The following is a 21,679-nucleotide window of genomic DNA, read 5'->3' on the forward strand; positions in this document are numbered from 1 at the left end:
TGGAGTTCAGTTTCTAGATAGAAGATACAATAACCAGTTTACTAGAAACACTGTAACTCTTGAGGTATACAGTATATCAGAGGTATATCAGACCATCACCAGTGCTTAATTTGTAAATGAATGAATTCCGGATCAAAATAAGTAATTAAAAGGCGCTGTGACTGACTTTACAACTTTCGTTTTCCCAGAACATATGATGACGTCACTAAATGGTGATGGCGCAACTACAAGACCATCATTTACATTACATTATTTTTTAATACTTTGATTCTGACCCTACTAATATAATGCATTGTTAACTCTTCTTGGCACTTTTTGTGTGTATTCTGATGACATTAGACATATTATTAATACATTTTGTAAATAGTATACATAGTTGTATTTCATAAACATATCATTTCTGTATTTTTGCACACACACACACACACACACACACACACACACACACACACACACACAAAAAAACATTCACAAGTTTCTGAACGGTTTATTATTCTTCTGTTATAGCTTTAAAATAGAATTTAAAAAAATATATGTAGCTGAAAATATGATAATTATTAAACACCACTGACATCCAACATTTATTCTGTGCCGAGTGAAAAGTTAATAAATTTGCACAATGATGGTCCAACAAGGCATAGAAACAGCAGTGTTGAAATTGTCTGTATGTTAAGAGAGGCGCTGCTTGATGTGCACATCTAACTCATACAAGAGAGAAGCCTCGTTCTGGAGATGGGATGGGAATTGTATTGATGCACTTGAAAGGGTCGTTTCAGTTAATTTGAGACATGTTGTCCATTACTGCCCTTGTACTCTCTCTGTAAGCACGCAATACAACTCTGTATGGAAGTAAAATAATGCCAAATGTTTTTGAAACAAAAAGCCTGTTGAATTGTACTACTTGAAAAAAAATATGCATTGCATTAACCCTGCTTGTATTTTAATGCATTGTATTTTTAGGGCTTGCATTTTTATGGGCTAAAATTTTGCATGGTTGAATATTTAAGCTGTGAATATTTCAATTATAAACATTTCAAACACATTTTCATTAGTAAAATTTCAATAATCCATATTCACCTTTCATATTTCACTTCCAAAATATTCAAACTGATTAAAAATACAACCTATAATATTCAACAAGTGGTTTTCGGTCCATTTTATTTTGCTTTGCAAATTCGCTTCCACAAATTCAGTGGTTCAAATTCGACAGTAAATTCAACGTTGACATCCAGGGACTGCAGGAAAAGCAGTAGATTACCGATCATAATCTCCATCTGCTGTTAGTCGATCTCACCAGCAGGGGGTGCAAGCGCGTGTTGTTGACGAAGACCAGAGCAAATTAAGTACAACCTTGATACACTTTATTTTAGAAGGTACAAAATGAACATGTGTAACTGCAGGCTTTTTACCTTAGTAACATATTTAAGTACTTGTTACATTGTACCAAGTCGGTAACACGTATGTAACCGACTCGGCCTGTTAGATATGTGTAACAGTAGCTGCCTAATACATGAGTGTAATTACAATCTGTAAGTACAGGCTGTTCCATAACTTAGTTACATGTTAATTACATTTTGTTACATGTTATTACAATGTCTACTTCTAAGCAATTAATTAATTACTCTGTATCACGGACACCGTAAAACAAAGTGTTACCACAATGTATATCTCATTTCAGATGAGATGTGTTTCTGAATACTGGCGCACGCTACATTAGAATGTAAGATACATCGATGCCATTTCATGTCTCAAATGATCTGTTAATAGCCTCAGATTCTGGTTCTCTTTCTATTCTTATCCTTCTTGATCTTAGTGCCGCTTTTGATACTGTCAATCACAATCTTTTACTCAACCGTCTGGAAACTGTCTTTGGTGTTTCTGAGACTGTTTTAACCTGGTTTAGATCTTACCTCTCTGATCGTCAACAGTTTGTCTGTATGAGTGGTGTTCCTCAAGGTTCAATTTTAGGCCCCTTACTTTTTAGCATTTACATATTTCCACTCGGATTGCTTCTAAGATCACTTGGGCTTATCACTTTTATGCAGATGACACACATTTATATTCACTCTAAGCCTGGTCAAAAATTGGATGTTCCTTTTTTAACATATTGTATTTCTGAGATAAAAACATATTTTGGGTGTTCTGTTTTTTTATTTTTTTATTTACAATTTATGTTATAGGGAAGCATAGTGTTAAATCGTTTGAATAAATCTCCTTGATAATCTTTTCACTTCTTTTGCAGGTGGGGTCACGAAGAGACAATTCTTTCAAACCAGCTGTTCCGACCATCCGATACTGCATGAACGTTCGAAGCTTCAAACGTCATCAATCATTGGGTATTGTCATTTCGATACAGGCAAAGGTACAGTGTGTGATACAATAGTGCTATGAAAACTACGTCGGAGCATCAGAGCCCCATTATCAACCGTCCCATCACTAGATTATCTTCCTGAGTTTATTTCTTTGCTGTTTTAGGAATCTTTTCCCTGAATTTTTGTTTTGGCGATTATTGTTTCTCCTTTTCTCCTTAATTTTTGTATCCTTTTTGGTCTGGATATTCTTCTGTTTTTGTGATTGCCTTTAAGAAAGTTGTTTTTTTGTTGTAGCCTTTTTCTTTTCATAAACTTTTTTGATTAATCTAAGACAGCGTCTGACTATTGGGTTCAATCCCTTCCTGTGGCTCAGTGGCAGAAAGTAAGACTTTTGTCCCAGAGACCCTGAGTTCGAGTCCAGGTTCTGACAGAATAACCAAGCCACATTTAATTTAATATTCAACAATATTACTGATTTGCCTGCATCATCTGAAACCATTATATGAGTACTGAACTGAGCTGGACGATGACATCACGGTTTTCTCCAGAGCGTCTATAAATCAACTAAATTAATAACTTTATTCCAACAAAACTGAAACATCACTTACTTAAGCTGGACTATGACGATATTTTGTTCTGGAAACAAACTTTGTTGCATTATTTTCCTGTTATCTCTGTAAAGCTGCTTTGAAACAATCTGTATTGTAAAAAGAGCTAAATAAATAAAGGTGACCTGACTTGACAATGAACCCAGAGACTCTCGGCCACAGTTGCTCAGCGTATGACCACAGTCCAACGCCACGATACAGCTCTAGCTCTGCAGGAACTAAACACAGGAGCTGATGGCTAAACACTCACAGGTGCTGACCGATCTCATGACTTCTACCCGTCAGATCTTTGACCGGCTGCCCTCCACTCCAGCTACTACTTCTGTACCGCTTGCAGAAGAGGAGTTCAAACGAGTCCTTGACCTCCTTCTCAGTGGCCGGCAAGCTTCTAAGAGACTTCTCACCTTCTGACAAAATAATGGCAAAGGCGCTGAATATGCCAGACAGTTGCAGCGGGAACGACTAGACCCTCATGGTGTGTTTCCTGAACGGACTATCCGTGAGGTGATAAAGGATGATCTGGCTACCAGAGAACCTGTCCGTGATCTCAAGACTCTTTTTGATCAAGCAATCTGGCTGGGTAATCACCTGAGGGAGAGAAACATGCACCGCCCGTCTGTTTCCACACTGTCTGCCAGCCCAGCTCCTGTTCAAATGCTACCAGTGCCTCAAGATTCTCCAGAACCCATGCAGTTAGGTACGACTTGACTTTCTCCTTCCGAACGAGATCGTCGCATGAGAGAGCGGCGTTGCATATATTGTGGATTGTATGGGCATGTTCGCTCCGCCTGCCCCAAGCTCTCAGGAAACGCCTAGTCCCGCACAGGCATGGAAGGACTGAAAAGGTAGTAACGCACTGCTTCACCTTCTAACTCTGGGTTGTTCATTCCTATCACACTCACTTGGGTAGACCAAAAATACCAACTCCAGGCCTTGATTGATTCTGGCGCAGCCGGGAACTTCATGGATATTTGCCTGGCCAAAAGTCTTCAGATCCCTACTAATTCCCTTCCTGCCTTCCTTACAGTGATAGCCTTGGATGGAAGACTGTTAGCTCCTGGGAAAATATCCCACCTCACCTCTCTTCTTTGTTTCTGCACTTACCAGCACCAGGAGAGAATGAGCTTTCACCTAATAAAGTCTCCAGAGTTCCCTGTTTTCCTCTGTCAACCGTGGCTCCTCCAGCATAATCCACACTTTTGACTGGTCCATTGGCGTAGTCCTCAGTTTGGCTTCCACCTGTCAAACTACGTGCTTGGCCCAGATTTCCCCTGATCCCATTCTCGAGTCCCAGGAACCCCTAGATCGGTCTCAAATCCCTACTCAATACCATCACCTCAAGGCCGTGTTCAGAAAAAGGAAGGCCTGTAAACATTAATCATCAGCACATCTCTTCTCCGGTCTTTGGAAATAAGTAAGTCGTATTATTTCAAAACGAAAGTACGTTATGAGGCTCAGTGCAAGTAGTCCATTATGGAGTAGATCTAATGCTTGACATATTAGAGGGAGAAGGACAGTCTGAAATTGTATTGCTTTTTGGGGATCTGTCAGACAGAAGAATTAAGTCCTTGTAGACTGTGAATAGAATTTATTCATTGAACTACAGTTATGTTGAATGTAAACACTGACCAGCAATGGTTATCTTTAAACAAGCCGGGAATGGGTTGAGTCTCAATGCCATTTAGACATTTTGCCTCATTAGAAACCTCAACTTTTTTGAAGATCTGGTTGAAGTAGGAAATGAACACTGGAGCTTATTGCTGCTTTTACTGCAGATATTAAATATTGTGTTTTCTCCAGTCATTTCAGATCACATGATGGTTTATCTAAAGCAGGGACGGGCAACGTCGGTCCTGGAGGGCAACTGTCCTGCAGAGTTTAGCTCCAACCCTAATCAAACACACCTGAACCAGCTAATCAAATGTTACTCGAAAGCTTGTGGTTTGATCAGGGTTGAACTCTGCAGGAACGAAGTTACCCATCTCTGATCCAAAGCATTTGTTTTGTGAACACCACACACTGTTTAAAGAACTTTACAGAAGTTTATGCAATCACTGTTATGAGAAGGAGCAAGTAATGTTTCTCCTTTGATCTCTACAGTGTTACAAGACAAACTTTAATTTGAAATATTTAATAAATAATCATTGGCTGTATTAATCTGCATGGTCTTGATTTCAGTTTTTGTTTTCTTAAATAATCTTGTTTAAAGTTTAAATGCTTTGTCAAATTTTAAGACAGAAAAGCTAATTTTGACCATTCTCATATTAAGGGACCATTCGGTATTTATGGAATGGACCACCGGAGGAAAAGGGGAGGGTCGTGTCTTTTTATTCTTTGTTGAGGGGAGGGTCATCAAACTTTTTTTAGGCGAGGGGGAGGGTTACCCAACTTTTGTATTCATGAAAACAGCAACATTTCAAAGTGGCTTATTTGGTGCATAATTGTCCAACTCTCTCAGTCTCCGCCCCCCATCGCTAGCAGATGGGTCTGACCCAACAAAAATCAGACGTGAAAGATAAAGTCCAGTTTGGCGCTGTTTTGACAGTGCGCGCGCGCTTCGTACGTACGCGCTCAGAAAAAGTGCATCATGTCAGAACAGAGGGCCAATGAAATGTTTACCCGGCAAAGCTTTAAAGTACAAGCAAATAATTAACTTTTGTAAGTGCAGTGTCCTGTAAGTGTAACTCTACCGCTGCATTAAGATGTGATGTGAATGTACGTCAAGTTTTACAGTGTTGGGACTTAAGCCTTGTTTATACTTTCGCTTGGCTCCGCAGCGCAAGCCTCCCAAATGGACAAGGCGTTATACTTGACGCGCTCGCCGTTGTACAATTCTTTGAATCGACAGGAGGCGACTCGGAGTAATTGCCCTCTAGCAAGTAAGGTAAGTTACACAGGTGAATGTTTATTTTAGTACACTTCACCAAAACCACACTATAAAAGAATCGTGTAAAGCAGTAAACCTTGAGATTATTAGGCTACTTGTTACATTAGAACAAAATAAATGAATCTGAGAACATAGCCTATACAACTAAATTAACGATAACTTACATATTTTCTAATTTCACTAAAACATTTTCATTTAGTTTTGAAAACATTTTTTATAAAACATGGACCATAATTAAAAGGGCTTATGTCTGCTATTGTAGGCTCATTTTGTAAATTTAAGCAACTACTAGACACACAAACTGGGTGCTGGTGTGATGAGACGTATATGCACGGCCAGATTCGGCTCGAAGTCGTGCATCTTCGGATGCGGAGCCAAACGGAATGGGCATTTGCGCACCTTCGCGCTTGTGCGGACACGGCGAGTATAAACCAAGCTTGAGGCGCCAGAACTGCAGCTGATAGAATGTGCGCTGTAGCGATACTATCATATTTCTTCAAAAGCAGATTGTGGAAACATTAAATCATCCACGATCAAAAATCGTGATATCGCATAAGCACAAGTATAAAACGACTGTTATCATGTCTGAAAACAAACACAAGTAACGGAGTTTACAAAACTGTATCGCAAGCGTGCTACAGTGGTAGACTACATTCATTCATCGCACAGACCAGTTTTTTCGTAGATGTCGTATATGTCGCACTGTACAGCCCTGTACAGGACCCTTTCTAATGAACGTTTGGTGTAGGTCTACTAGGCATAGAGATATCTGAACATCTTTGCCAAGCGCAAACCAGAACAGAAGTAATCAAATTATCGGGGAGGGTCGTGCCTTTTTTCACAATCATTTTGGAGGGTCATAGAAAAATTTATTGCAAGCGAAGGGTCAAGTCTCTTTTGACTATAGATCTCAAAACTACTCTGGTAGCCCCTTAAATAAAAAAAACCAACATTCCCTAAGAAGAACTCTCTTGTTTAGTGGTTCTGGAAACCAGAAAACTGCGTGTGAGTTCCAGTGTTTTTGCGCTTGATGCTTAAAACTGACAGGACTGCAAAGTACATGCAAATGATAAACACTCACTCTATGATAGTCAAACTTTGCAATTAATCCACAAATCACAATGCGTTCCAATCCGGGGAGCAGCTGGCCCGTCATATCATGGATCAACTACGATCCCTATAACTTCAGTTGCGGCATGAGTGTAGCCTAAATTTTCTAGTGCATATTTAAACACTTCCCACAAAAATGGGGTCTCATTTTTTTATTACACTGATCAAAAATGTGAAATCAAGGTTTACTTTACGTGCAAAAAGTCTTTCCACACTAATCACATGGGAAAGGCTTCTCTCCAGTATGAGTCCTCACATGGTTTTTAAGGCTTGATTTTTGAATGAAACACTTTCCACACAGTTTGCAGGAGAAAGGCTTCTCTCCGGTGTGAACTCTCATGTGGTTATTGAAAGTTGTTTTTTGTCTAAAACTCCTTCCACATTTAGGGCAGGTGTAAGGCTGCTCTCCAGTATGAATTCTCATGTGGGCATTTAAGGTTGGTTTTTGTCTAAAACTCCTTCCACATTTAGGGCAGGTGTAAGGCTGCTCTCCAGTATGAATTCTCATGTGGGCATTAAAGGTTGTTTTATATGTAAAACCCCTCCCACACTGAGGGCATGTGAAAGGCTGTTCTCCAGTATGAGTCCTCACATGGTTTTTAAGACCTGCTTTTCGAACGAAACCCTTTCCACACAGTTTGCAGGAGAAAGGCTTCTCTCCGGTGTGAATTCTCACATGGTTATTAAAAGTTGGTTTATGTGTAAAACTCTTTCCACATTGAGGGCACGTGAAAGGCTGCTCTCCAGTGTGAATTCTCATGTGGCTTTTAAGGCTTGCTTTTCGATTGAAACTATTTTCACACAGTTTGCAGGTGAACGGCTTCTCTCCGGTGTGAATTCTCATGTGGCTTTTGAGGTTTCCTTTTTGAATAAAACAATTTCCACACAGTTTGCAGGTGTAAGGCTTCACTCCGGTGTGACTTCTCTTGTGGCTTTCAAGGTGTCCTTTTTGAGTGAAACATTTCCCACATTGAGGGCATATGTAAGGCTTCTCTCCGGTGTGAATTCTCATGTGGCTTTTGAGGCTTCCTTCCCTACTGAAACCATTTCCACACTGTTGGCATGTAAAAGGCTTCTCACCAGTGTGAATTCTAACGTGCCTGTTAAGGATTACTTCTTGAGTGAAACTTATCCCAGACTGTTGGCAGGTGTGAGGCTTCTCTCCAGTGTGAATTCTCATGTGGACTTTAAGATGTCCTTTTCTATTGAAACTTTTTCCACACTGCTGGCAGGTGAAATAACTTCCATTTGCTCTTTTTCGTGAAATATTTTCAGTCTGTGAGCAACTAAATGACTTTTCTTTAGTAATAAGATCATTCTGTTTGTCACACTGGTCTTTCACTTCTATTTCATTCAGTTCTTGACTCTCCTCTTTCAGTCCCATCAGGTCTAAGGCAAAAAAAGAGAAAATACAAATTAAGCCCAGTTTAATGGTACAAAGCAACACGCATCAAAATCAACAGAATCAAAGCAACATGTATGTTAGATACTATATGCACTAAGCTACTAAGATAGGTGTTACATCCAATCTCAAAACCTCTTCACAATATTGTTAGCTCTTAACTTTAAATGTTCAAACTGTTATCAAAAAACAAAAACAAACTTGCCCAGGAGAAGATATAGACCCATTTCAAATTTGCCATATATGTCTAATATATTATAAAATAAATTATGGAGTACCACAGGGCTCAGTACTAGGTCCTCTGCTTTTCTACCTGCTTACCCGGAGAGATATTATTATTATTTGTTATGCCAGTGATACTCAGTTTTGTATTTCCTCACAACCTGACAAAACTTCTTAATTCTCCAAGATAGCAGAGTGTATAAATTACACAAAAGAAGGGATAACTATTACTTTTCTTCAATTAAATTCTGCCAAAACAGAAGAATTAATTATTGGACCAAAACTCTGAACATAAGATGGTTAATCTAAAGGCATGTACTGTTAAAGAAAGAACAGACTTTGCTTTAAAAAAAAAAAAAAAGTTGATTCTAGCTTCAATAATTTTTTTTATCAACACTGGAATGTGGGTAAGTTTCATAAAAAAGCAACTTTGAGCAAAAAGCTGAGAAAATCATACTTTTGTCAAAGACTACGTCTGGAGGATCATATTCAGAACTATGATTAAAACAATAGAATGGAGTAGACTGAGTCCATTCACACCCACAAAGGTTCACAGGCTTATAGCTTGTCACCATTCATTCAGTAACATTAGTTTTGATTTATGTACTGTATAAAGGTCCACTAAAGTGTTGAGGTAATTTCCACTGAAACGGGCAGCTAAGGCGGGACATATTGAATGGCTCCTCCTCCTTTTCAAATAGCCAATAGAGTTTAGTTTACCTCACGGACTGCAAGTCGTATTTGACAGCACCATGGAAGTGAATCCGAGCGCTGGTGATACGTTGGATTCAATAGTAGAGGTGTGAATAAATTCTAGGCATTTCATTCTTAACCAACGTATAGTAGGAAAACAGAAAACTCGAGCAACCGGACACACATCATCAACCAGTGGTTTATTTGTATTGCATCCGTGCCGCCTGATGTTTCAAAAAGTGGTGGGGGCAAAAACCCATATTGCTCCGTGACGTGTCAGTGAACGCCGGTCGCTTTGGCCAGGTAGTTTTTAATATTATTTTACATATGCATATGATTAAATATGATATCGCTTGTTTCTGCATCATCGCATATGTTTTGATCAGGAGATTCAGTGCTATTTTCAAAGATATCATAGCGTCACTTACCGTATAAATGTGAAAACACAGACAGATCGAACACAGCAGGAAGAAAACAAAACTAGAGGTTTTTCGCATTTCATGGAAAGCATTATTGCATACCTAAAGGCCTTAAAAACTGCTAGGTCTGCTTATTTTCTGATTTTCTTAGAAAACAAACAGAACCCTAGGTAATTGATACAGTGGCTAAATTAACTTAAATTCATTTAAAATAAAGCTTAAGATTCAGACGTTTCCCAACAGCACAGCAGTAATGACTTTATGACCTTCTTTACTTGCAAGATTGATAATATTAGAGAGAAAATTATAACCATGCAACAGTCTACTACAGTATCGCATCAGACAGTGCATTGTAGTGTCCCTGAGGAAAATTTCCATTCATTCATTGCTATAGGAGAGGAAGAATTGTCTAAATCATCTCGATAAATCATCAAAATCAACAACATGCATGTTAGACCCTATACCAACTAAGCTACTGAAAAAGATGCTTCCAGAGGTCATAGATCCTCTTCTTAAAGGTACAATATGTAAGATTTTTGTAATACAATTTTCAAAAACCACTTCCACAGTGTGATATATTTCATGCAGTTGTGTACTTTATCCCACTAGTTCCCAAGGATTTGTAAATCCAGAGAAATTCCAGTTTTAAATAATGGCTCGTCCCTTGTCATTGTTGCATATCAATGATGTAATATCCGCGCTATCGTCGGTTTCCGCTTGTAGAAACCATAGATATAATATACATAGATACATTCACTCGTGACCGCTTCAATGGGCCGTTAACGTAAGCCGCTAAGAAAAGGCGATCTCCTCACAACTTTATTTCCTTTTACAAAAAAAAAGGTATCTGGGAGGACTACCAGTCAGGATTTAGACCATATCACACTACTGAGACAGCTCTCAGAGTTACAAATGATTTGCTCTTATCATCCGATCGTGGTTGTATTTCTCTATTGGTGTTACTGGATCTTATTGCTGCATTTGATAATATAGACCACAACATTCTTTTGAATAGATTTTATTATTATTATTATTATTAATAATAACAATAATAATAATAATAATAATAATATGTTGGCATTAGTGGAATTAAATTGGCATGGTTCAAATCATACCTATTTGACCGTTATCAGTTTGTAGCAGTAAATTAAGAGATGCCTTATCTATCACAAGTTCAGTATGGTGTACCACAAGGCTCAGTACTAGGAACGCTGCTGTTCACTCTGTACATGCTACCCTTAGAAGATATCATTAGGAAGCATGGCATTAGTTCCCTTTCGAGAGGTCTCTCGTATTGCGTAAGGCTAGCTCACGCTACGGGACAACTCCTTTTCTTGAGAATATTGAAGTCAAATTTTTAAAACGCAGTGCAGCTGTAACTGCACGAACCTATGGCGAGGTGGCTCAGACGCAAGAACCAGTCAGGCTGCTTCGCGCCCTGGCGCGTCATATCCCGCCAGAATGGGCGTCATATCCTGCCAGAATGGGTGTCATATCCCGCCAGAATGGGCATGGCCTAAGCCTCTATATTGGCCCATTCAGTCAAAGGTAGTCAGATTTTGTCTCCTTCAGCGAACTCTCCACTTCACTGATGTCTGGCAAAAAGCCTTCGCCGGCGTCGTAAAGCCTTCAGCGGGACAAGCCACCTGTCTTGCAGTTTCTGAGGACGCCGGCTTCCTGGTTTTCACACTGGATTTCTCGATAAATCATCAAAATCAACAACATGCATGTTAGACCCTATACCAACTAAGCTACTGGAAAAGATGCTTCCAGATGTCATAGATCCTCTTCTTAAAGGTACAATATGTAAGATTTTTGTAATACAATTTTCAAAAACCACTTCCACAGTGTGATATATTTCATGCAGTTGTGTACTTTATCCCATTGGTTCCCAAGGATTTGTAAATCCAGAGAAATTCCAGTTTTAAATAATGGCTCGTCCCTTGTCATTGTTGCATATCAATGATGTAATATCCGCGCTATCGTCGGTTTCCGCTTGTAGAAACCATAGATATAATATACATAGATACATTCACTCGTGACCGCTTCAATGGGCCGTTAACGTAAGCCGCTAAGAAAAGGCGATCTCCTCACAACTTTATTTCTTTTTACAAAAAAAAGGTATCTGGGAGGACTACCAGTCAGGATTTAGACCATATCACACTACTGAGACAGCTCTCAGAGTTACAAATGATTTGCTCTTATCATCCGATCGTGGTTGTATTTCTCTATTAGTGTTACTGGATCTTATTGCTGCATTTGATAATATAGACCACAACATTCTTTTGAATAGATTTTATTATTATTATTAATAATAATAACAATAATAATAATAATAATAATAATATGTTGGCATTAGTGGAATTAAATTGGCATGGCATGGCATCATACCTATCTGACCATTATCAGTTTGTAGCAGTAAATTAAGAGATGCCTTATCGATCACAAGTTCAGTATGGTGTACCACAAGGCTCAGTACTAGGAACGCTGCTGTTCACTCTGTACATGCTACCCTTAGAAGATATCATTAGGAAGCATGGCATTAGTTCCCTTTCGAGAGGTCTCTCGTATTGCGTAAGGCTAGCTCACGCTATGGGAAAACTCCTTTTCTTGAGAATATTGAAGTCAAATTTTTAAAACGCAGTGCAGCTGTAACTGCACGAACCTATGGCGAGGTGGCTCAGACGCAAGAACCAGTCAGGCTGCTTCGCGCCCTGGCGCGTCATATCCCGCCAGAATGGGTGTCATATCCCGCCAGAATGGGCATGGCCTAAGCCTCTATATTGGCCGATTCAGTCAAAGGTAGTCAGATTTTGTCTCCTTCAGCGAACTCTCCACTTCACTGATGTCTGGCAAAAAGCCTTCGCCGGCGTCGTAAAGCCTTCAGCGGGACAAGCCACCTGTGTTGCAGTTTCTGAGGACGCCGGCTTCCTGGTTTTCACTGGACGCCGCCTTTAGCCCGCTGTTCCATCCACCGCTATATCCTTTTAAAGCATTAGTGTGTTCGCCACTACGTCACACTTTTTCCAAAAGAGCAAATTCCGAAGCGTTGTTTCAAATGCCTCGCACTGAGGCCCTCTCTATGGCGGAGACCATCACACCTCTGCCCGCCAACCGCTACAGGATGGAAGGCCAAAGCGTCACATCCATCCAAGCCTTGTTGCATGTTTGTCATGTTTGTTTTGGTTTCAGCGAAGTGCATGGACGTAGCACTTACCCCCCTAAGACAGCGGGGAGTGCGAGTGTTAAACTACCTCTACGATTGGCTGATTATTGCCCAATCAGAGGAACAATAGATACCTCACAGATCCTGGCTCCTCAGCCATACAGAATGGCTGGGAGGCAATGTTCCTTTGGACTCTATACAAATGAAAGCGTGCCTCACATCAGAGCACGCGCTCACTATTCAGCGCCTGGCGGCATCTTTCAGAACAGGCGTGTGCGCGCCTCAAGAGATTTTAGAGGATGTAGGGTCTTATGGCTTCAGAATCATCAGTACTCCAGCTCGGGCTACTGCACATGCCTCCTCTCCAGCGCTGGCTAAAACCCTGTGTACCAACTCACGCATGGCGATCTGGTCACTTACAAATCAGAGCAAACCACAGCTGTGTCAGAGCCCTGGAAAGCAGTCGTCTGGTATCGGTCAGGAGTGAGTATGGGTGTGGTTACGAGGAGAAAAGTGATCTAGACTGATGCCTCCAACCTAGGTTGGGAGGCCCTATACGAGGGCAGGCCAATTATCTGGCCTATGGTCAAGCCCGGAGAGGCGCCTTCATATAAACTGTCTAGAGATAAGAGCAGTCGCTTTATCGCTAAAAGCCTTTCTTCCGTACTTAAAAGGCCAGCACGTCCTGGACATGGCAGTGGTGTCCTATATAAAAGCAACCTACACACCATAGCCAAGAACCTAATTTTATGGGCTCAGCACAACCTGCGCTCCCCTAAGGGCGGCGTACGTGCCAGGCATTCTGAACCAGGGTGCGGATATGCACCATATGGTGCATCTTGGAGCTAATATGCTAATATGGAGCATCTTCAGCGAGGCAGAGGTCGACCTCTTCACCTCAGAAGACAACTCTCATTGCCGAAAATATTTCTCAAAGAGCAGGGTTGCGCTTGACCACGATTGGCCGAGCCGCCCGCTGTATGCATTTCCTCCAGTCACGATGTTACCACAGGTCATCGAACGGATCAGGGAGAGCAGGTGTTCAGTGCTGCTAATAGCACCTCTCTGGAAGACCCAGTTTTGGTTCTCAGAGCTGGCACAGCTGCTGGAAACAGCCCGATGGCCGGTTCCGCTGAGGAGAGACCTCCTCACGCAGGCAAACCGAATAATCTGCCATCCCCGTCCCGACTTATGGCCCCTCAACGGTTAACCGGGTGTCTCCTGGAAAGGGTGCTGAAAACGATCACTGAGGCAAGAGCGCTGTCAACTAGACGCCTCTACGCTCAGAAATGGCTGGTATTTTCTGGCTGGTGGGCTGCAGGGAGCCTGGACCCCATGCGTGCAAAGTATAGAGTATACTCGCCTTCTAACAAGGGCTTTTGGACGCGGGTCACACCCCCTCCACACTCAAAGTGTTTGTGGCGGCCATAACAGCTTCTCACGCTCTTGAGTCCGGCCAATCGCTAGGAACAAACGACCTCGTTGTACGCTTCCTTAAAGGGGCAAGGAGGCTGAACTCTCCGCGACCTCCTTCTGTGCCTATCTAAGACCTCTCCACGGTCCTGGAAGCACTGAAAGGTGCCCCATTCAAGCCGCTGCGGTCTGCAGACCTGAAGCATCTATTGCTCAAAACCGCTCTCATACTGGCGTTCCCCTGAGTCAAGAGAGTGGGCGATTTAAAAGAGCTGCTTTTAGTCGGCTCCTGCCTTGAGTATGGGCCTAACAACTCCAGAGTCTTCCTTAAGCCAAGGCATGGTTATGTTCCTAAAGTGCTCTTTCTCTCCATTCAGAGTGCAGGTTATTTCACTAGCAGTTCTTTCCTCACCAAAAGACGAATGAGACGCGAATTTACTCTGTCCCGTCAGGGCTATCAGAGTTAATTTGGAGCGTTCTGCCTCATTCAGACAGTCAGAACAGCTCTTTGTATGCTTTGGCGGCCGCACCAAAGGGCTCGGTGTGACAAAACAGAGATCACAAAAAGAAAAAAGAAAATTTACACATTTTAGCAATTTTTTACACGGCACCCCTGCTCTCGCCAGACGGCACCCTGGTTAGGAAACGCTGAACTAGAATGCTGTCTAACAATTGATGGATGTTCGGTCAAGTCTTCATCATCAGTTAGGAACCTGGGTGTGCTCTTTGATACCAATCTTTAATTTGAAAGCCATCGGCAAAACCGCATTCTTACATCTTAAACATATCTAAACTACGACATATGCTTTCAACGACAAAATGCGGAAAAGTTAGTTCAAGGACCTCAAGGCTAGATTATTGTACTGCTGTACTGGTTGGTTGCCTTGAATGCTAAAAACTAATAATAATTTTGTATTAATACTAGCCTTACAATAATAATAATAATTTAACACATTAAATGGGAAAACAAGCCAATTATCGTCTTGATATATCGTCGATACTAACGTCTATCGGCACAACCCTAATCACTTTTACACAGCGCATTGCACGTGGACCCTGATATCTTGTCTCCTACTGGCATTCCGTGTGAGCACCAAACGAGCCTCTGCGGGCAGTGCTGGATGATATGAGACAACTGTATCTCCTTCCATGCTAAACAGTCTTGAACTGTGCCGCAAACCACAACCATTAAATCAGTTCCTGACGGGTCTGCCAATAGTTATTGTTCCAAAAGCCATTTCACTCTGATTATACATCGCAATAGACTATAAGAACGCCGATGCGTCGGTCGACCTGTAATAAATCAGAACTGGATGGTTTTTGCTTCCGGAAGTTTACCCATGCACACATACTACATTGGACTCATTCCCAAAAATGTCATTTGTGTGGAAAAAATCTGAAATCTGGGAAAACCACCTTGAAAACACCCTGTCATGAAAATCAAGCTTTTAAATGTTTATATATCTATAGCCCTATTCGAACAGGACTAGTTTTACATGGAGAGGTGGTTAATTAAAGTAATTATTACCAGAGCTTCTCAGTGATTTTAGTCTCCCGTCCAAATGTGCATCTCAGTAATCATTACGGACAACGAAAAAGTCAGTAAAGATTACGGCGACTTTTACCTTCAATAAAAAGGTCCGTAAAAATTACCTTAGGTAATACTAATCCAGTGCGAACAGACCCGCTGTAGATATGTACGTAAATATTCAGTCATTTCCTGTTTAAAAGTAGTTTTCCGCGTTTTTTCAAGTATGGAGACACTTGAAAAAGCATTCAGTTGCGGTCTAGAGACGCAGGGACAAGTCTGTGGCAAACCTCTAGTGTTTTTCACACACACCATTCAGATCAAAAACACACTTTTTAGAAGCACAACACTTCTTTTAGCTTTAGGTAAGTGCCTATTACCAACATAATCCAATCTGAATTTAATTAATACATTGTTCGACCAGACCTACCAGTTTTATATAAATATAGATTATATGTGTTTGCGCACGTGATATCAGTAAGCAACGCAATACGCACATGACGACAGGAGGGTGACGGCGGTGTGTAATTCGAGTTACTCTCCCACTTCTGCTAGTTTCACTGAGATTTCTTATCCCGTGCGAATTGGCCATTAATATTACAGACGTCCTGTGGTAAAATTACATTACTCCATCTACCCTTGTGAAATTAATCCCATCCGAATAAGGCTGATGTGGTGTTATAAATTTGCACATGGTTTGTCTTAAAGCATATTAAAAAGTCAAAACCATTGCTGAGTATTTTCTCCTTAATACTGCAGTGAAAAAAATAAGTTTGATATCACCAGTGTTCTCTACATCACAAATATGTTGTAACCAATCAGGTCACAGCGGGCCGGTGGCCTTTAGCATACCATTAACTATGCTGTGAAGCAGGGGAGTCTCAAGCGAAGCCAGGTTATCCAGGCATATTTTTCTGTTGATATGAAAAATCTGGTATATTTAGCAAAATAGCGCGTGAATTGTGTATAAGATGTATATAACGATGTTAAACGTGTTGCGTAACCCGAGAATGAACCCCATTGGCTCTCGCACGTCAAGCGAACATGCTTAAGCTACAGTTTACCACAACTGATGTGTGAGTGGATGAATGTTTAGCCTATACTATGTGAACAAAAGACTAAATTCAATCTGTTCAACATATCATGTTTATTGTCTGTTCTTCAGCTCAATTCATATGGATTCGTTTTACAATCTCTTTATGAAATTTTTGAAGCGTCAAAGTAGTAGTTGCGTAGCTGTCAATGGAGGGACAAAGCTCTCAGATTTCATTTAAAACATCTTCATTTGTGTTCTGAAGATGAACAAAAGTCTTACGGGTTTGGAAGGAGATTAATAACAGAATTTTCATTTTTGGGTGAACTATAACCCTTTCATTTGCATGTCAATACATCAAACTCAGTGGAGATGGGGACCATAGAAAGACTATTTACATAATACTATACTACATAAGATTTCACTCAACATGTTATGGAACAGAATGCAAATTTGCTCCTAGTGATTCTTCAAAAATATAATTCATTTCTGTAGAGCTGGACATTTAATAAGGATCAAATGACTGAGGTCAGCTTTGAGAATGAAACCAACCTGTTTGTTCCTCAGTTTCTTCATGTTTCACTCCGAATGTTTCTTCAATAATCATCACGTCTTCATTCTCCTCTTTAATAAACGCCATCTTTAGCATCAATAGTGTCACATGGATCTCAGTCGCTCAGTCCTTTCAAAATATAAGGAAGAAAAATAAATATAAACTAAATCTCTGTGGTAAGAGACTCAGAGAGAGAGTTAATGGACTTAAATGACCTGATTAGACTAAAAACACTCAACACTAGCACTACAAATTAAGAACATAAAATATACAAACAATTTGTTTAGTTATTCTTTATATTATTAAATTTTGTACATTACATGTAATACAATACACAAATAATCAAAGTAAAAGTTGTCATCATTCATGTTTGTTGTTCTTGTTGCATTCACACTGTTTTGACCAGGAGTCGTCAGCGGGCTGTGATTCGAGCAATTTGAATCACTGAATCATTTTGCGAAGCATTTATTTTAAATGACTCAGGTTTGTAAAGCTCTGTTTCTCCATTGTTACATCAGTTAGCCGTGTTCCCAATTAGTTTTTACACTGTTTTGTTATTGACCAAATAAATATGCGCAAATATAATGTTTTTGCTGTCTCCAGCCTGTTTCCATCCAGTTGGTCTGTTGCATAAGTTGTTGCATTGCTAAAAAAAACCTGCCTTTGAGCCATACATCATTTTGCATATTGCAAATTATATAGTTTCTTTTGCATTCCAAATATTTGTAAAGTGTAGAGAGAGATGAGACGATTGAAATTAGGCTAATACTTAGCCTACTATTTATATAATGTTGGGGAATATCAGAAGACGACGGTGAAGTGGAACAGCTCATTACGGTCTACAAAAAGATTGGCAGTAAAATGTTCGGTCCTTGTATATTGCAACAATCTTTAACAGTTTGAACATGCAGTCAAACCAGTCGTGGTTTGACTAGGTTGAGAACGCAATGCAGGACTCGACATTAACGCTTGTCCAGGACAGGTGGATCTTTTGAAGGGGCAGAGAAAGAGAAATTTATTTGCCCGACTGGACAAGTAGCCCAATTAAAACGTCAATAACAAAAAATTAAAGTTAAAGTGTGAGCTGTTTAACAGGGTCACAGGGCATGCTCCCTGGTTTATTTGTTTATTTTTTGCATATGTTTTAACATCCTATTTTTTTCAAATTGTCTTTAATTAAAATGTTCGCATACTGAACATGTTAACTTCCTGTCATCTCTTACAATATCTGAAAGCCAGGTTTTCCCTAATATATGTCATTATTAGCAGAACACTTTACAAATTGGGGAAAAACAATTCAGTAAAATCAAGAAGGTCCATAATTTTAAGCTCTTGATTCTAACTGACTTGGCCTTATGAAAAAGTCCTTGTAATTGTATAACATTTGTTACAATAAGGATTTAATTACAAGCAGGATCATTGATGGCTCCTCATTACCTTCAAACATGTAACATACCATTCATTTGAGATAACTCAAATATCCATGTTGTCACTCAAAGCAACTTCACACATTTTAATTGCAATAATTTCCATGTGTTGCCTAATCAAGAAAAAAACGATAGACAAATTTAAAAAAATAAGGATAAATGACGTTTAAGATGTTAGGATAATACACATCTTATTCTTAACAAATACCAACAGTATGAATGTATTTTAGATACAATTTAATAATATAAATATAATAGATTATTAATGCACATTTAAACTGAAAAAAACGGAGCTTTAACGGGAACAAACACACGAACACATGTAGGCTAATTCTGTCATGTGACCACCACATTTATATGTGGTAAAGCCGCTTTTCTCGACAAAAAGTGTTCCCAAACTAGTGCATTTGAAGTATCGATATAGAATGTAACTTATGTGCTAAAGTTATGGAAAAATATTGTCTCGACTCTGAGACGCAGCTTTTCTGTTATTTATCCACTTTGCTCATACAAAACAATGTTCATTAATGCTATTATGTAAATTCCAATGTTACATTCCAAAATAATCAATTCACTTACAAGTTCTCTATATAATTGTACGAACGAGTATTGGTTTAAACACTTTAAAAGATTAAAAACACAAACCTCTCTTTAGAATAATCACAGATGCAGGAGCGCGGCGCACCCTTATGACGTAATACTAACACACCAAAATAAAAGTCCTGTTCACACGCTTAAAAAAATTGAGAAAAATAAAGGCATCTGTCAGATCATTTGTGATTTTTCCAATCAAGGATAAAAGCAAGAGATAAAAAGATTGGAAAGATTGTTAAAATATTCCAAACTCATTCAAAATGTGTAGATCAAAATGAAATGTGTGGTTTAATATATTAACTAAAACTGAACCATTATCACAATCCATTTTATTCCATCCTAGCTGTTCCCTAGAATATAATGTCAAAAAATTAAATCAAATTTCAAGCTTATTTGATTAAATTGAATTAAATAAAAGGGCCTGTAAAGGATTACAGTGACTGTCTGATTTGAAAACTTAAATTAAAATAGTTTAAATCATTTCATCTAAATCAGGGGTTCTCAACCTTTTGCAACTCATGGCCCACCAATGACTGTTTAAAAACATTCAGAGGACCACCTTTCCAAATATGATAGTATAAACACAGAATAAAAGAAAATTCAAAAAGTACAATGATATACTCTGCTGTTAATCTGTTATGCCACTGTAGCGGTCAAGTCAACTATAGATGTAAACTGTCCTTGTAGAAAAAAGACTTGGCAGGTTTACTCAGCAACCATTTATTCCTGTAACATTAACAGTGCAGGTCAGACCAATGACTGGGTCAGACACACAAGGGGAACACTCTTTTAACAAATGAATTAATAATACATCCTCACATCCAGGCTAACATACCTGTAACAACAGGTCAGACACACAAGAGGGGAACATTTTCTCTATTCATTAGCACCTACATTAACAGTTCATTCACCCCAATTTATACTGTACGTGTAATTTATCAAATACAATTAGCGATATGGGCATGTTTAAAATAATCTTACATAAACAAACATTACGTAAATGTTACATGTATTATATATATTATTTTTTACAATTCAACTAGAGAAAAACTGGACACCTTACTTCTACTCCTTCCCACACATCCAAAAATGAGGAAGTCTAACAGGTGTGTCACATGTCAAAAACAGTTTTCATCAACAACCACTCTAGTTCTAGGACTATTAATAAATCCCAACACATTAATATACAGTATTTACATGAGCAGGTTTTTGGAGTAGTTCACATGAGGAAAAAAAAACATATATACTGAGACACCTTGCTACAAAATGCATATTCTGCATACCCTCAGTGAGACACTTGGGCTTGCTTCTTGGAGATAATAAGATTTACACTTACATTTATTCATTTTGCCGACCCTTTTATCCAAAGCAACTTACAATTGCTATATTTCAGAAGTCGCACACCTCTGGAGCAACTAGGGGTTAAGTGTCTTGCTCAGGGACACATTGGTGTCTCACAGTGGATTCGAACCCGGGTCTCTCACACTAAAGGCATGTGTCTTATCCACTGCGCCATCACCACCCCACTTTAGAGCAAGTCTTGGTGAAATGGGTTAGACACTGACACGGAGAGTAGCATTCAAAGTAGCTTTCAGTTTGCTCCTTGCTTTTGATTTTGTGATAGTCACAGTAGAGAACCCTGACTCACATAAGTATGTGGTGGTGAAAGGCAATAGAAATCTTATTGCCCGCTTTGACAGAGAGGGATATTCACTTGCAGCCAGTAACCAAAATGAAGCAAGGTCAACTTGTGTGAGTTGAAGTTTTAGGCTACTGTCAGCTGATAGTTCCATCACTTCATTTTCCAATACAGTGGAAAGAGCCATGTCTTCTGAAGCAGGATCCACAGAGAATGGGTCCAAAATCCAAAGGTTTCCATGTCGAGGGTCCTCTGGGAAGTAGTCAGCAAACTTTTGAGACAACTGAGACAAGTGCTGGGTTATAACACTTGATATGTGCACATGAGAAGAGGCTTCCAAAGTTTCACTCAGATGTGGAAACATGTCAAATCGTCCCTCCTTGACTCTTCTATTCCAAAGAATGAGTTTTTTCTTGAATCCCTTAATTTTGTCTGAAACCAAAAACACTGTGCTGTTTCTGCCTTGCATTGATACATTCGGCTGATTTAACTGATCAAATATATCAGATAAGTAGGCCAGTTTTGCACAAAATGTATCATCAGTGTAATGCTCAGCAAGATGGGCAAGATTTCTCTTCCAGAAATGTGTGCACTTCTTTTCTCAGTTCAAAAAGACGATTAAGCGCACATCCTCTTGAAAGCCACCTTATTTCACTGTGGTACAAGAGCTGCA

At 39.6% G+C, this 21,679-nt stretch overlaps 2 protein-coding genes across 3 annotated transcripts in view; both read right to left on the reverse strand.

Moving 5' to 3' along the window:
* Window positions 1-21,679, reverse strand: part of LOC143718332 (uncharacterized) — a 249,635-nt gene that overhangs the window by 24,008 nt on the left and 203,948 nt on the right. The gene's annotated exons all lie outside the window — the stretch shown is intronic.
* LOC143718333 (uncharacterized) lies at window positions 1,810-19,488 on the reverse strand. The gene is made up of 3 exons (XM_077209407.1): window positions 19,419-19,488; window positions 17,346-17,475; window positions 1,810-8,306 (listed from the first exon to the last, which is right to left on the reverse strand). The coding sequence occupies exons 2-3, from the start codon at window positions 17,440-17,442 to the stop codon at window positions 7,132-7,134; spliced, it is 1,272 nt and encodes a 423-aa protein (XP_077065522.1). The 5' UTR covers window positions 17,443-17,475; window positions 19,419-19,488; the 3' UTR covers window positions 1,810-7,131.

The sequence above is a fragment of the Siphateles boraxobius genome, unplaced genomic scaffold (genome assembly GCF_051911475.1).
Source record: "Siphateles boraxobius isolate OS27281-9 unplaced genomic scaffold, OSU_SipBor_1 61, whole genome shotgun sequence".
NCBI classification, from domain to species: Eukaryota; Metazoa; Chordata; class Actinopteri; order Cypriniformes; family Leuciscidae; genus Siphateles; species Siphateles boraxobius.

Coding starts and splice junctions, on each gene's coding strand:
- LOC143718333 (XM_077209407.1), bottom strand. CDS start 17,442: ATGCTAAAGATGGCGTTTATTAAAGAGGAGAATGAAGACGTGATGATT. Junction 8,307..17,345: donor AGAAACTGAGGAACAAACAG/GTTGGTTTCATT, acceptor TTTTTGCCTTAG/ACCTGATGGGACTGAAAGAG.